A 13,168-nucleotide genomic window follows, 5' to 3' on the forward strand; every position below is an offset into this window, starting at 1 on the left:
GCATGTTTTATCTTCTTGGGTGACATAGCAACTTTCTGGAAGATCACAAATTAGATCAAACCGTGGGAACAGAAAACAGTACAAAATTATTTCATTTACTGACTACAGAAAAGGGCTGTGGCTTCTGGTAAAGAGAACCCTTTCATAGTTCTTTTTTTATGAAGATTTAATGTTTATTCCTTCCTTAATTTAAAAAAAAAAAAAAAAAAAAAAACCACCAACTTCTGCAAGCTGAATCACTGCTCTGGAATTAATGTTAATGTCGTTTGGTCGCCGCTGTCCTGAGAGAAAATGTCGCATGTCCAGACAATGTAGTTGAAAGAGCAGCAAATTGTTACCATGCCACTAGGCTGAACTAGCCTCATTTTTTAGTTATTTTTAACTTAAAGTGAATTTTATAATTTTTTTGTTTACTTTTTGTTATAAATAAAAAAGCTTTTTAACAAATGAGAAGGGAAGTTTTTTTCTGAGAAAACGAGCTGGAATGTGAAACTCAGCTAAATAACATTCTCTGAAGTAGCAAAAGATAAATTAAAAATAGAAATAACCATTAGCTATGTACTTTTTTTTTAAAGTCTGCTGACTCTTTCAGTGCTACTCTGTGTTTAAGAATTGAATATCACACAGCTTAAGGCACATGAGAAAGGTTTGCTTCATTTCCTTATCAATACTCAAGTTAGATCACAGAATTCCATCCCTTCCTAATGCTGGTAACCATGTGGTGGCAGAAGCTAATGCCAGCCCTACAGTAAAATACAGATTCACAACATAAATTGGAGAAGACGCAGGCCTGTGACATTAAATGTAAATTTAGCAATCCACTGGAGAAATAAAGTAATAAGTTTTTCTCATTCCTCTTAGAAGACCGAGTCCTTCTACTACACGAAATACAGGGTGAACAACGAAACACAGGCACTTCAGGAAGCCGTGCTGCTCGGTCGCATGATGAATTTCATCCCATTTCATTTGCACTTTCCCAGCAATCTCTCTGCCAGACATTTTGCAGGAAGCCACCTGCTTTTGTTGCCTTAGACCTCGCACAAAGACGCTTTGACCCTACCTGAACTCCTTATCAAATTTCTGGAAGTTTATACCACGCTCTGGAAATGTGCACCTGCGGCGGTCGGGGCTGCGCGCGGCAGCAATGGCTGGTGCCATCTAGTGAGAAGCTTCTGAATGCTCTCTGCAAATGGAGACTGGTCATCTGTCTTTTAGAAAATAGTCATTATTACAGCCCTTAGAAGACACAGAAATAAAGTGACATGCTAATATGTTTAACAACCAAGCCTGCACAAACTTCGGGATTTTTTTTCCCAGATAATCTTTCTTTCCAGTGGCTAGCATTAGCTATGTTTTGCCCTATGTATTTATGTTTTCTACCATTCCACAGATTGTTTTGACCTACTTTTGCCAGGTGGAATTGCAAAAATGCTTAAATCTTGCTAAAACAAAACTCTTGAGTTGCTGAGGTGGGTGGAACCATTCAATGATGTATGGTGTAGAAATGTACCCCTGTCTTCTGCATCATGGTAGGTGTTGTGCTCATCGGTGACTGAAGTTGTACCCAGCAAAGCTTTGAAAGTGAGGTATTTTAAACTTGGTCTATTCCAGCAACCACTGAGAAGTGTGGGTAAACAAAAATTTCATCTTAGTATTGCTGGCAGGAAAGGAAGACTATGCATGTATCCCTGCCATGGAGACATTATGCAAAAATAACCAGTTAAGACCCATAGGGTCTTAAACTTGTTTTGGAATTGGTTCTGTAAATAGTCCGAGGGCGTTGTGCGACGAGCTCTCTGGAGACCTGTCCGTACTGGGCAGCCTGGGGCTGCCAGCAGCAGTGGCTGACTGGAAATGAGCTGGTGGAGCTATGGCAGCAGGATGCTCCACGCGGGCTGCTTTTCTCTGCCTCTCAGCCCAGAGCTGTGCAAGTCCAAAGTGAAGTATTTCTGGCACAGTGTGCACCGCGTGGAGCTGAAGCCCCAAACCTTTCCCTTACATACTCCCCTCTAATATGTTCAATCCATAAACTCCTGGATTTACGCTCCAGGAGAAATGCCAGGTGATATGCCCATCCCAGTCTGACTCAGTGTGCCACAACAGGGTTCTTGAGGTTGTTCCTTGCAGTTTATATTTTTGGGGGTGGGGGGAGCATTAAGGTCATACATTTTTTTAGTTGGGCTCAACGATTGCTTTACTATGCCTACCTCCAGGAAAGATGCCTCAGAGAATCGCAAATTCCCTACGTTTACACCCCGTTCTCCACATTTTGCCAGCATTACGTTTAAAAACTTTTCCGTTTCTTTCCTGTGTGCCTGCAGGGATGCCTTTTCCTGGCTTAGCACTTTCAGCCAGCTCAGAAGTTGCTCATTTTCCCTATAACCGATTTTATTCCCTGGTGAGTTGCTCTCTGTTCCGCTTGCTAGTCTCGCTGTAGTGGGGCTGTGTCGAGGTCCTTGCCGTCACGTCCTTTCCCCATCTGTTCTTGCAGAGACCGTTCCAGGCTGAGCCCTCCTGCAGAAAGTCCCAGCTCCCACTTGCCTGTCACGGTCAGATCACCCTTCCCGCAGGAAGTGAACTTGTCCTTTCACCGATGACCTTTTTAAAATGTCAGGGAATTAACCTCCTTTCCTCTTGTCCACTATGAAATAAATGATGGCCTATAAGGATCGTTTTCCTGGGGGGAATACTGAATCATCACATTCCGTATACCAGAAGCAGTTGCAAAATGGACATCTGTAATGAAATGTGGGGAAATGGGCTCAATGACAGTGAAGCTCTGCAGTAATTCTGATTCTGTCTCCTCATTATTGCAAATCAACTGTTTTCTCCTTTCCTCTTACCTCCGCGTTGGTAGGTGGATTTCTCAGCAATTCATGATGATGTTCTTGTATTTTAAAACCTTTGGAGCAGGTACTGTCATTTATTGTATCTTTATTTGTATAGCACGTCAAACAATTGGTTGCTCTCAAAATTAGCGCACCCTCCTCTACCAGTTTTGTTTCCATACTGTAAATTTAGCAGTAAATTAGAAGGAAGAAAGTATTGCAACATGACACCTCTTTCATTTGACTGATCTTAAAAGAACTGGAAATTAAAGTTCAAGCTGCAAAACATGAACATTCAGTACAGATCTAAAAGTCTGTTCAGGATCTTCTTAAGTCCACAGGGACTTAATTGCAAAATGCAGTTATTAAATTCAATCACAACCCTGACAGCGTTTTCTTTCATGCACGTCACTGGACAAGCGACAATGTATATACAACATTGCAAATATTTTCTGGGAAGATTTCCTCCAGGCTTCCTAAATTTCTGACCTTTGCTCCTCTCTGTAAATAGCTTTTGCACATGGCTGGGCCAGCCACATGGATTGTGGGAGACCTCTTCCAGTCAGCTGAAGTTGCAGGAAGAGCAAAGCAGGGACTGCCTATTTAGGAGCGTATCCTGACATTGGGAGCTTTGTCCTTCATGTGAAGAGTCGTGGAAGTCTTGTATAAGAACAAAGAAAAAAAATCTTGTTAGTCTTCAAGTTATTCCATCAGCCCACTTTTTCCTTTTCTTTTCGCGTGCTTCATCCGAGGCACTGGCCACAGCATGCCACGCATGCTTAGGTAAACCTCTTAGCACTGGACTGTAAATCCAGTGGTGGGTGATGTGGGGTAATGGTGCCATGCGCTGGATTCAGGAAGAGTTCCAGTTCACCCCAGCAAAATGGGAAGCCTTCTGCCGGAGAGCACCATGGGCCAGAGCGCGTTTTTGCATTGCTGTTATCATTTGAGGAAAGGGAGCACCACAGAAAGTACTTTGTGAGTTGTCTAAAATGTGACAGATAGGGATAGCATGTTTCCCTAGGCTTGCCTTTTTTTTTTTTTCTTTTTTTTTTAACCTGGAAATTTAATCCAGGCACAATTTCACAGCTTTGGAGAATTTTCTAGGATTTCTGACCCTCCAGGAGCACAAGCAGAGTGGTACCATGTGTGGCATGTTTCACACAGGGGAATTCAGGACTCTAATAGTTGAGTCATGCTTTATTTGACTAAACCTTTCAAATTGATTGTCTTTGCTTAAATCTCCTCAATGACCTTTGCAAAAGAGAGAATGTTCTTAGGTCATTTGCTAATGAAAAAGGGACATACTTGTTCAACAAAAGATCTAACATAAAGAAAGCAGAGTAAAAGCTGACAAGTCTGAGTTAAGGAAGGTTAAGGAAGTTAATTTGGTTAACAAGCCAGGGTGCTAATTGGCTGAAGAATTACATAAACATTGTCATGATATTAAGTACTTCCCCAGCTCTGACTCTAGCCTCATGCTAAACTGGTCTCAGAAGGATCAATTCTCTTGCCTTTCTTGCAAATAATATTAAATAACCCCTATTCCTCAACAAACAAATGGTCAAGTAATTACCCGGAAAGCACAGGGAAGGGGTGCTGGCATTGCCCAGCTCTCTTCCTTGTTTTCCATTCCTTGTTTACTTCTTCCTCCACACCGGATAGGAAAATGGGACTGGAAGTGGGAGGGTGGTATTTGGTGTAGGAATTGGAGAGGTAACCAAGTTCCGTGTAATGGCACCTTTGAAGCATTGCAGCTCTGCATGGCCCCCGCAGAAAGCCAGGCATGGATTTGACAATTCTGAACATAACCAGCATTTTATCAGAAGTTACAATTAGATGTTTTACACGTGTTCTGCCTGCAGCCTGCTGCCCACAAAAGGGGTGTAGATGGGCACTAAAGAGGTCGTTTGCTTATCTCAGGTGGGTGAGTAGCTTTTGGAATTTATTTGACTTCTTTTGGCTTTCAGGTACTTAAAAAATGGAGCAGCATTTTCAATGTACAGAATCCATGTTTTCCTTTCGTTGTGGAAGTAACGGAAACATTTGTTTTCAGAAGCTCCCAAAATTAAATTGAAACTGGAGCCAACTCAGATCACTACAACTGAATTTGAATAATTTTTCTGTGTTCTTTGCAGGTGTATGAGATACATTTTCATCCTTTTTAAAGGTTCATTTCCAGATTTGGGTGTATGGGGAAGAACAAACTACCTTAATTATTTAATTAGGTTTTAAGGCTTTATGGTAAGATGGAAATATTTTATATTGATATTTGCATAAGAATTGATACTGCTGTACAAAAACCAATAAAGAACACAGACTGTGCATTTTTTTAAATGAATGAAATATCTATTATTTCTCTAAAAAGGCAGTTTCATGGTATATGCTCATATGTACTGTCTCTTAATTCATTTATACTAAAATTTTGAGCCATAGTAGGTAAGAAAAGTTGAGAAAAAGTGACATCGGAAAAGACTTCTTTTTCCTCATCTTGGAGCACACACTGTTGAATATTGGTTCAGATTTAAATCATTATTCTAGTGCTTCTAATCAGCATCTTTCCATTTGAGTCAGGTAGCTAAGAGAAGTATGTCTGCTGTGAATCTGTTTGGACAAGGATTTGCACCTCCATAAGATAACTTTTAGAGATTAACTGATTTTTTAAAAACTGAAAACTACTGATGTGGAGAAAGATACATCTGTAATAGCCAGCTGTGGCTGGCATAAGGAAATGAGCAGCCTCTTGTTCAGATGCATATGCCCCCTGCCAACACGAATCATATTATAATTTATATGTATTCATATAACCTTTGTTACTTCTCAGTTTGTTAACTTGAAAAGATGTTGGCCTCCTAGCACCTAATAATTCACATGAGCAGGCTTGGTTTAGAAGTAGGGATGCTATATAAAGTTGAGCTTGGTTGTAAGTAGAGGAGAGATTCTCTTTCATGCTGACAGCTCAAACACTTAAATCCATGGTGTCCTTTGGCAATGCTGCTAAACCATCAGTTTTGTCAAATTAATCATAACAGTATAGAAAAGATCCATACTGTAAGAGATCCATCCTGGTGGGTTGTCCCAAGGAACTCCATGTAATTCATTCTTCATACTGGCTCATTCCTAGTCTTCTTCCAAGAAAAAAAATTGCACAGAGTTTTGTACTTTGGCTATGTCAGCTTCTCAGTGTGGACTCATTTGATAAAATACAATAAGATTTAAAACACAAAACCTACTCCAACTGTTGTGACAGCCATTTTCCAGGAAAACAGTGTGGAAAATTGATTTTTTTTTTTTTTTTTTTAAACTAGAAGTAGGCTGTGTTTCAGTCATAGTGTTTGTTTTCAGGTTTGCAATACCAAGACAACTGTAGCGCAGATAAATGTTAATTATAGATAGATTTTAACAGTGAAGTTTTGAAGTGTGTCACAAATAGGCCTATCCTTCAATATGAGAATAAAATAAATTTTGCCTAATATCAATAAGGCATTGTTCAGTACCTTTACTACAATTTCCTGAATACAAGGAGATTAGGATATTTTCAGGTTCATTTCTTCAAGTCCCTACACTGCCCTCCTTCACTCATCCCACCTTAATGGCATTAAATGAAGTTGAACTATTGTCCTTCTTGGACAGGGATTGCATTCATCTTCCAGCTCTTTCTTTCCAGGCATGGGCGAGACTAAGTATTTTATACTAAAACAAGGTGTTATTTTTTTATTAGCTCCTGTGTGTAAATATGTATCTGTTTGTTCATGTTTTGCCGTAATTCTTGCTTTGTGAAATGTTGATGCTGTTGCAGACTGCTCTGCGAAAAATCTAATTGCATTTTTAAAATACTTTCATTAGAATCGGCTTAATTAGAACATCTTGGTAAATGGTGCTTTGCACCATTGAAGCATATTTCTCCAGAAAAGATTGCGGCGATTTACTATTAGTGTCGTTAGTGCACTGAGTACTGTAGAGCATGCAAAACACATGTGCCTTTGGTGACACTACGTCTGGAATGGCTTTCAAAATGGCTTTGGTTCACAGATCTCAGACATACTGTCACAACCCATTACTTAAACCACCATTGTGTCATTTCAAAATGATTTTTTCCCCTGTTGAGCCTTGTGATGTTGGCAGTCAACAAGGGATTATTTTTAAACAACGTTTGAAGTGGCCTGAAGAGCCAAACCAGCGCTGGAAGGGAGAATGACGAGGGAGCCCTGCGTGCCACTCTCCAACCTGTGTGGACACGTGCGCGTCTAATCGTTTTCAGGCTCCACTGCTAAATAGAAATATCATCCCCAAAGAGGCAGAAATTCCTGCCATTAAGTATCAGACTCCATTTGTAAGAAATACAGCCACTAAGCAGATTTCTCAGTTAAGCATATTTTACTTGGTTGGAGTGTAATAGGTTATGTTGTAGGTCAGTGAGAATCACTCTTGAGAAGTCTTATTCCAAAGAAAACACTTTTCTCATAGAGTATCCATGAATATTCAAGTAGTGAATATTGATTTGAGTGTTAATTTCCATGTATTTATTTTGTCATGCACAATGTGGTCACTGTTGCTGGAGTTTCTCTGCGTGGTGTTTCCAGATGACGTTCATCAAAGAGTCTGGCCTACTGAAACGGAGACAGATTCTGTGTTTATTTTCTCTTCAAGAGATCAACTCCATTGCAGCAGTGATAACTAATCCAGCTTCACACATCACAACTGTTCCTAAATGAATGCTTTTTTTATTATTTTTAACAGGGCCAGCCAGGACTTCTTGGATCACAGGGGTTCACTGGACCACCAGGATTGATGGGGATCCCAGGAGTGCAAGGTCCCAAAGGTCACAAAGGTGAAAGAGGATCTCCGGGAATAAGTGGACCCAAAGGAGAAATGGTAACTTTGGAATATCGGATGTTTTAGTTAATAAGCGAAATACCAGGCAGAACATCATTTTAATTGTGCTGTTTCACTCGCTCTAGGGGCAAAGAGGAGTCACTGGATTCCCCGGGGCAGATGGCATTCCTGTAAGTAGCTGGTTACCTCATCTTTAAGAAATCACCAACTGCAAATATTGCAGGCTAGTTTAAAGCCTTTGTACTTTAATTAAAATCTCTGGGCTAAATTCTGCATCGGCCACATACGCGCTTTTCAGCTAAGGGCATTTGTCGAAGTGAGTGGAACTGCAGATACACAAGAGAGCAGAATCTGTGCTCCCTCTCATTCGCTTGGATAATTAAGGTCCATTTGCTTTGTCCTACGGAGAAATCCCCTTGTAAAGGGGATGAGAAAGGATGGAAATTTCCTGTGTCCCTGGAGGTTACCCAGCTAAGTATGTTCTTTTGTAGGAAAGAGCTGTGAGATAAGTACTTCACATCTCTTAAGCTTGTAAGGGAAGGACACCAGTGGGTCATTCCTTAATTATTTCAGAGTAACAAAGCACATAGAAAGACCAATGATTTTAAGAGTACTAACCATTGTTATTTGCTTTATAGCTCATATGGCGTGCTTGAGATAGTCTTAAAAAACTTACTGAACACCAAACAGTGTCAAACTTTGAACAAATTGACCAGGTCCATGAAACTGAAACATTCAAAGAGGAAAACTGGGTAAAGTTCACAGCACAATATTTTCCCAGCTTACACTTCTTTACATCTTGTGTCATAAAATAACAAAGAAATCTGAGTCACTGGAATCCCTGGACAGAGTTCCCAGGCTTGGGTTTCCTTTGTAGTGCTCCCTGACACCGGGGCCCCGCTCTGCAGCCCACGCATCCACATCCACTCTGCTTTCACCCTTTTTTGTTTCCAGAAGAGCTCCCTATCGAGTTTCAGGGCTTTCTCTCTCACAATCTTCCTCCTCTCCCTCTTTCTCACTCTTAAAGGAAAAGCAGAAGACCTTCTTTCCCATTCCTATTAACACTCCTGAAGCCAAGGATCTTGCTTATCTCACCATGTCATACTGAGTTTTTTCTAAGCACTCTGACATCCTGGGAAGGAGAGTAAATCGCTCCCCTGTGAAGCCCCGTGTTGCTAGAGCCGGACCACTTCTCTTCCCTGAGCAAGTTTTCTTTCTTAGCCCTGCCTTCCCGACCTCTGCACGTTGCGTCGTGAGGGATAAATACCTTCAGACAGTACTTGAACCTGCATGCTCATTGTGTCCTGTCCTCAAGCTCCCTTGCCCTTCCCACTTGCTTACATTCTCCGACCAGTTTTCTCAGGCCGGGACTTAACACGGGCCGTCGGAAGGCGGATGGACAGGCACGTGTACGAACTGTAACGGCACAGCGCTAGGATGTGGGGCTGGAGGCCAAGAGGGGGTGGTGGCAAGCCTGAATCTCTTCTGGGGTGAGGAATGCCAGAACTTGATGGAGCTAGGTAAGGACACGGACAGATTTCTTTTTCTTTCTAAGCAAGGGAGCAGAAGCAAAGAGAAAACTCCTGCTCTAGATAGAGGAGAAGGAAGAAATGTCTCTTGTTTGTTTCTGGGGGGTTTGACTGAGTCCCCTGGCAGAAAGAGCTGCTCAAGGGCAGATTTGCTTCTCACCAGCCTCAGCGCAAACCAGAAGCAACAGCAGTTAAGGTGAATGTAGGTACAGCAATGGAAATCCAGTTTGAGGCAGGAGTAACTTTTCAGAGGCTCCATGTGGAGCCCCCGGCTCCCTCGCTTTGAGCCCTGCTGTTTTCTTCCATACTTACAGCCTCATCACAACACTCAGCCTAGCTCCAAAAGCATCTCTGACTTTTTCCCTGGCTTGGAAGCTGTTCAAAGCCAGCAAGGAACCTTTCTTCCCACTCTTCCAGTGTGAAGCACTGACATGCTTAACAGTCCCTGTTCTTGGTGGCTCCCTGCACAGCAGCCTCATCTGGCTTAGTTCTCTGCTTAACAGAGCCTGCATTGAACATAGCTTTCCTACCCTTTCTGAAAGGTCCTTCACTACTCATTTTTTCATGCTGTCTGGGGCATCTGGTTCAAGCTGCAGCTATATTAAAAAAAGGCACTGTCTGTTTCTGTCTTTGAAAATCATAGTTTCCCATGGATCCAAGCCTTGAGCTTAATGTGAGAACGTCTAAATACTGTGTGACTACAGGAAAAGGAAAACTAGAAACAGATGGGTAGATAAACATTTTTTTTTTTTCCTCAACAGGGTCATCCAGGGCAGCCAGGATCAAGGGGGAAACCAGGTCATGATGGCTGCAACGGGACAGTAGGTGACCCTGGTGACTCGGGAAGTCCTGGATTCTCTGGTTTCCCCGGTACCATTGTAAGTAGCTGGCAGAGAGCGAGTACCTGAAGCTAAGACCATTACTGAAGTGAGTTTCATTCGCGTGTGTGTTGGAAACAAACGGGACATCTCTTGATGGAGCTCCCTTTTGGCCTAGCAGAGCCGCCACGCGGACTTACCATGGACACGCTGCACTATGCTTAGTTATTAAATTGCAGCCAGGGCTGGGAGGTCTGCCCAGAGCTATACCTGTCACGTAGGTCTTGCGGAGAGATTACTTCAGGAAAACCTGTACAGCTTTATCCAACAGTGATAGAATAATATTAAACTCACAATTCCTGATGAAAGTAACCTTTTCCTTCCTGCCCCCTGGCCAAAGTACTGGCTTTCCGTGGTGCGACCCGTGGGATCACGCTGAGGTGAGCAGCGGGGCTCCCGGGTTCACTAGGGCTCGCGGCAGCCCTGGGGGGCTGCAGCTGCTGCTCTGGGTAGGAGGTGCTGCCCAGTAACACCGCTCCCAGGTAGTGGGGCGTTCTTCCCCCGGAATCGGGAATTCATTTTATGTACTGTCAGGGTTTACGCTCTGTTTTTAAACCATGAATTTCCAAAGTTAGGCGTAGGCTCTGCCTCTAAATGGCGGTATGTATATACTCATGAAAACCCAAACAAATATTTTTTGTTACTCTTAGCTGTTTATGTGTTAACGTATATGACACAAAAGCTTACTTCTGCTATTTTTTCGGTCCCTTCCAGGGAGTCCAAGGGCCAAAGGGCCAGAAGGGGGAACCCTATGTACTGCCGCCAGACATCGCAAGCCGGTACAGGGTACGTCTGTAACTCCTGTGAGTTATTCACGCTCCGTACAGTTTTACAAGCAGATGATGGAGAGTTAATTTTTCTTACACTCTGATGGACACATCCCAAGAGGCCCACTTCGATTCTGTGTAGGCTTTGCAAGGCAGCTTCTGCTTTCTCTGGTTACAGCAAAGTCTATCTGATATCCGGGGAAGAAAAATCTCCACTCAGTTATTTACAAGGAATTCCAACCCGCAGGTGGATTGCAGAGGCACTGGAGATGTTATAGCTCAAGTATTACCCTCTTTATTCAATGACTACCTTCATATCATGCATGACAAAATCATTCCTTTGCCATAGTTTTGGCCATTGAACGATTCTATTTAATATTAGCATCCTTTCTGTATAATTTTCATGCAGGAGTTTGGTTGACTTGGGATAAAATATGCTTCAATATATTATTTAGTTATTTAGTAAACCCCAAGTATTCCTATGGGTGCTTTTACTCTATCTAATCCTTAAAACTTGTTTTGTAGCTTTTTCTCATATATATGGTCTTGTATAATTTGAAGATATCAGATAAAGGGTTACATATGCTGTTAGAGTATAAATTGTGACAAATTTGTGTACAAAGCTACATCTGAGCTGTACTCAGCACAGAAAGGATCTGCTGGCATCGTTTATGTATATTTTGTGCCAGTGATGAGTGCCAAAATAGGTTTTTCTGTTGACATATTCATAAGTTGCCTGTATTTTTTAATGGAATCTTCTTTTCCTTTCAGAAACTCTTTAAATCTGCACTTGTTAGTAATTAGGAATGATTAAGTAATGATTCAGAATTGCTCAAGTATATTGTGGCCAAAAATGGATACTGACACCTGTATTCATTTCAGAAAGTACTTGGTTCTACAAATTATTCTGTTAACTAAGCTCAAATTAACTATTTAGTTAGGATGCTACTCAAAATGATGGAAGGTGTCTGGACTGAATACCCGCATTATTTATGGGTAGTAGAAGGTCTTTGTGCTAGAACATTTTTGGATCCCATTTCCAAAAACATTTCAACATGTACTACAGTTAAAATATGTGGTCACTGAAAACAGCATGTTCCAAATGCTTTTAGTGACTCAGAAGAGAATCAAAATGATTCGGTAATTCCCATGCAACTCATGAAAAATGAGCTTGTGCATTTCAGCTAAGGTTATAGCCCTAATTAAGCCACTGGTTCAATAGGATTTTTCAAAAAAGAATTAAATGGGGTCTGTTGACCACTTCAGCCTTGTAGTTTGGATCCCTAACTTCCCTAGCCAACTTTGTACCCTCCTGCTGTATTGCATGCACCTATACTATATATAGAAAGTACAAAATCTGTGGCCCACATTTGCTTATCTCAACACCTGTATTGAATGCATCTGTATGTAAGGGTTTGTGTAGCATTGTATGCTATGATTGGCTTTTGGAATGAGAAAAAAATTAATGAGTGAGAAAAAGATTTTGTTTAATTTTGTATATAGTACTTATTGCATTTTTTACTTCTTTGGTTTTTTTAGGGGGAACCTGGGGATCCAGGGTTCAATGGTTTTCAAGTAAGTAGTATTACAGCAAATGTGATAAAGTGTCAATAGTAACTGATATCAGAAGAACATTAATTGATGGTTGGGGTTTTTTTATTTAAAGGGACCTCCGGGTACGCTGGGTATTCAAGGACCTGTTGGTCCCAGAGGAGAGCGAGGAAGACCAGTAAGTATATTTGAAATATGTTCCATAGAAAATTAACCTAACAGAAGAATTAACTCGGCAAGTTCCATTATGTTGGATTGTAACCTAGCAAATGGATAGAAAAAACAGGTTAGAAATAGCAGTAGGTGTCCTTGGATGCAAAACCTTTTAAAAACCAATGTGAGACACTGATTCTACAAGGATGAATGTTGCACAAAGAGGTATAGCTTCTTTCACCCTGTATTGCCAGAGGCTTTTGATTTATATTGTATTTCTTTAACCTGCGTGAAAGTGTCTTGCTCTTAAAGATTATTCAATGCTGTCCCATCTATATCCCCTTACACTGAGTTATCAAAGATATCAGGACCTAAATATGTTATCTTTTCTGCTCATAAAGGATATGTATATAAGCTCTCCACACTTCCCACGGGAGATTGAATTGATAACATTCTTCATTAGTATTTAGAATACAATTTTATTTTTAAACTATTTTTCAGTCATTTTTTCCAAAATCAACATCTACAGCATTGCAGTTAACCACTGTTGCTGAATAGTTCTTTGGGAAGATTGTGTTCTCTCCAGATACCATTTTCTACATTTCTTTTTACCATGGTTAATAGTT

General features: G+C 41.2%; 1 protein-coding gene across 2 annotated transcripts in view; it reads left to right on the top strand.

Annotated features, from left to right (window-relative positions):
• The window catches only part of COL4A2 (collagen type IV alpha 2 chain), a 145,614-nt gene that overhangs the window by 84,551 nt on the left and 47,895 nt on the right, over nt 1-13,168 (top strand). For both annotated transcript variants that reach the window (XM_029998713.1, XM_029998712.1), the window contains exons 5-10: nt 7,569-7,703; nt 7,790-7,834; nt 9,955-10,071; nt 10,786-10,857; nt 12,378-12,413; nt 12,505-12,567. In XM_029998713.1, the coding sequence (XP_029854573.1) occupies nt 7,569-7,703; nt 7,790-7,834; nt 9,955-10,071; nt 10,786-10,857; nt 12,378-12,413; nt 12,505-12,567 (468 nt within the window). The remainder of the gene's footprint in view (nt 1-7,568; nt 7,704-7,789; nt 7,835-9,954; nt 10,072-10,785; nt 10,858-12,377; nt 12,414-12,504; nt 12,568-13,168) is intronic.

This window comes from Aquila chrysaetos, chromosome 23 (assembly GCF_900496995.4).
Source record: "Aquila chrysaetos chrysaetos chromosome 23, bAquChr1.4, whole genome shotgun sequence".
Taxonomy (NCBI): domain Eukaryota; kingdom Metazoa; phylum Chordata; class Aves; order Accipitriformes; family Accipitridae; genus Aquila; species Aquila chrysaetos.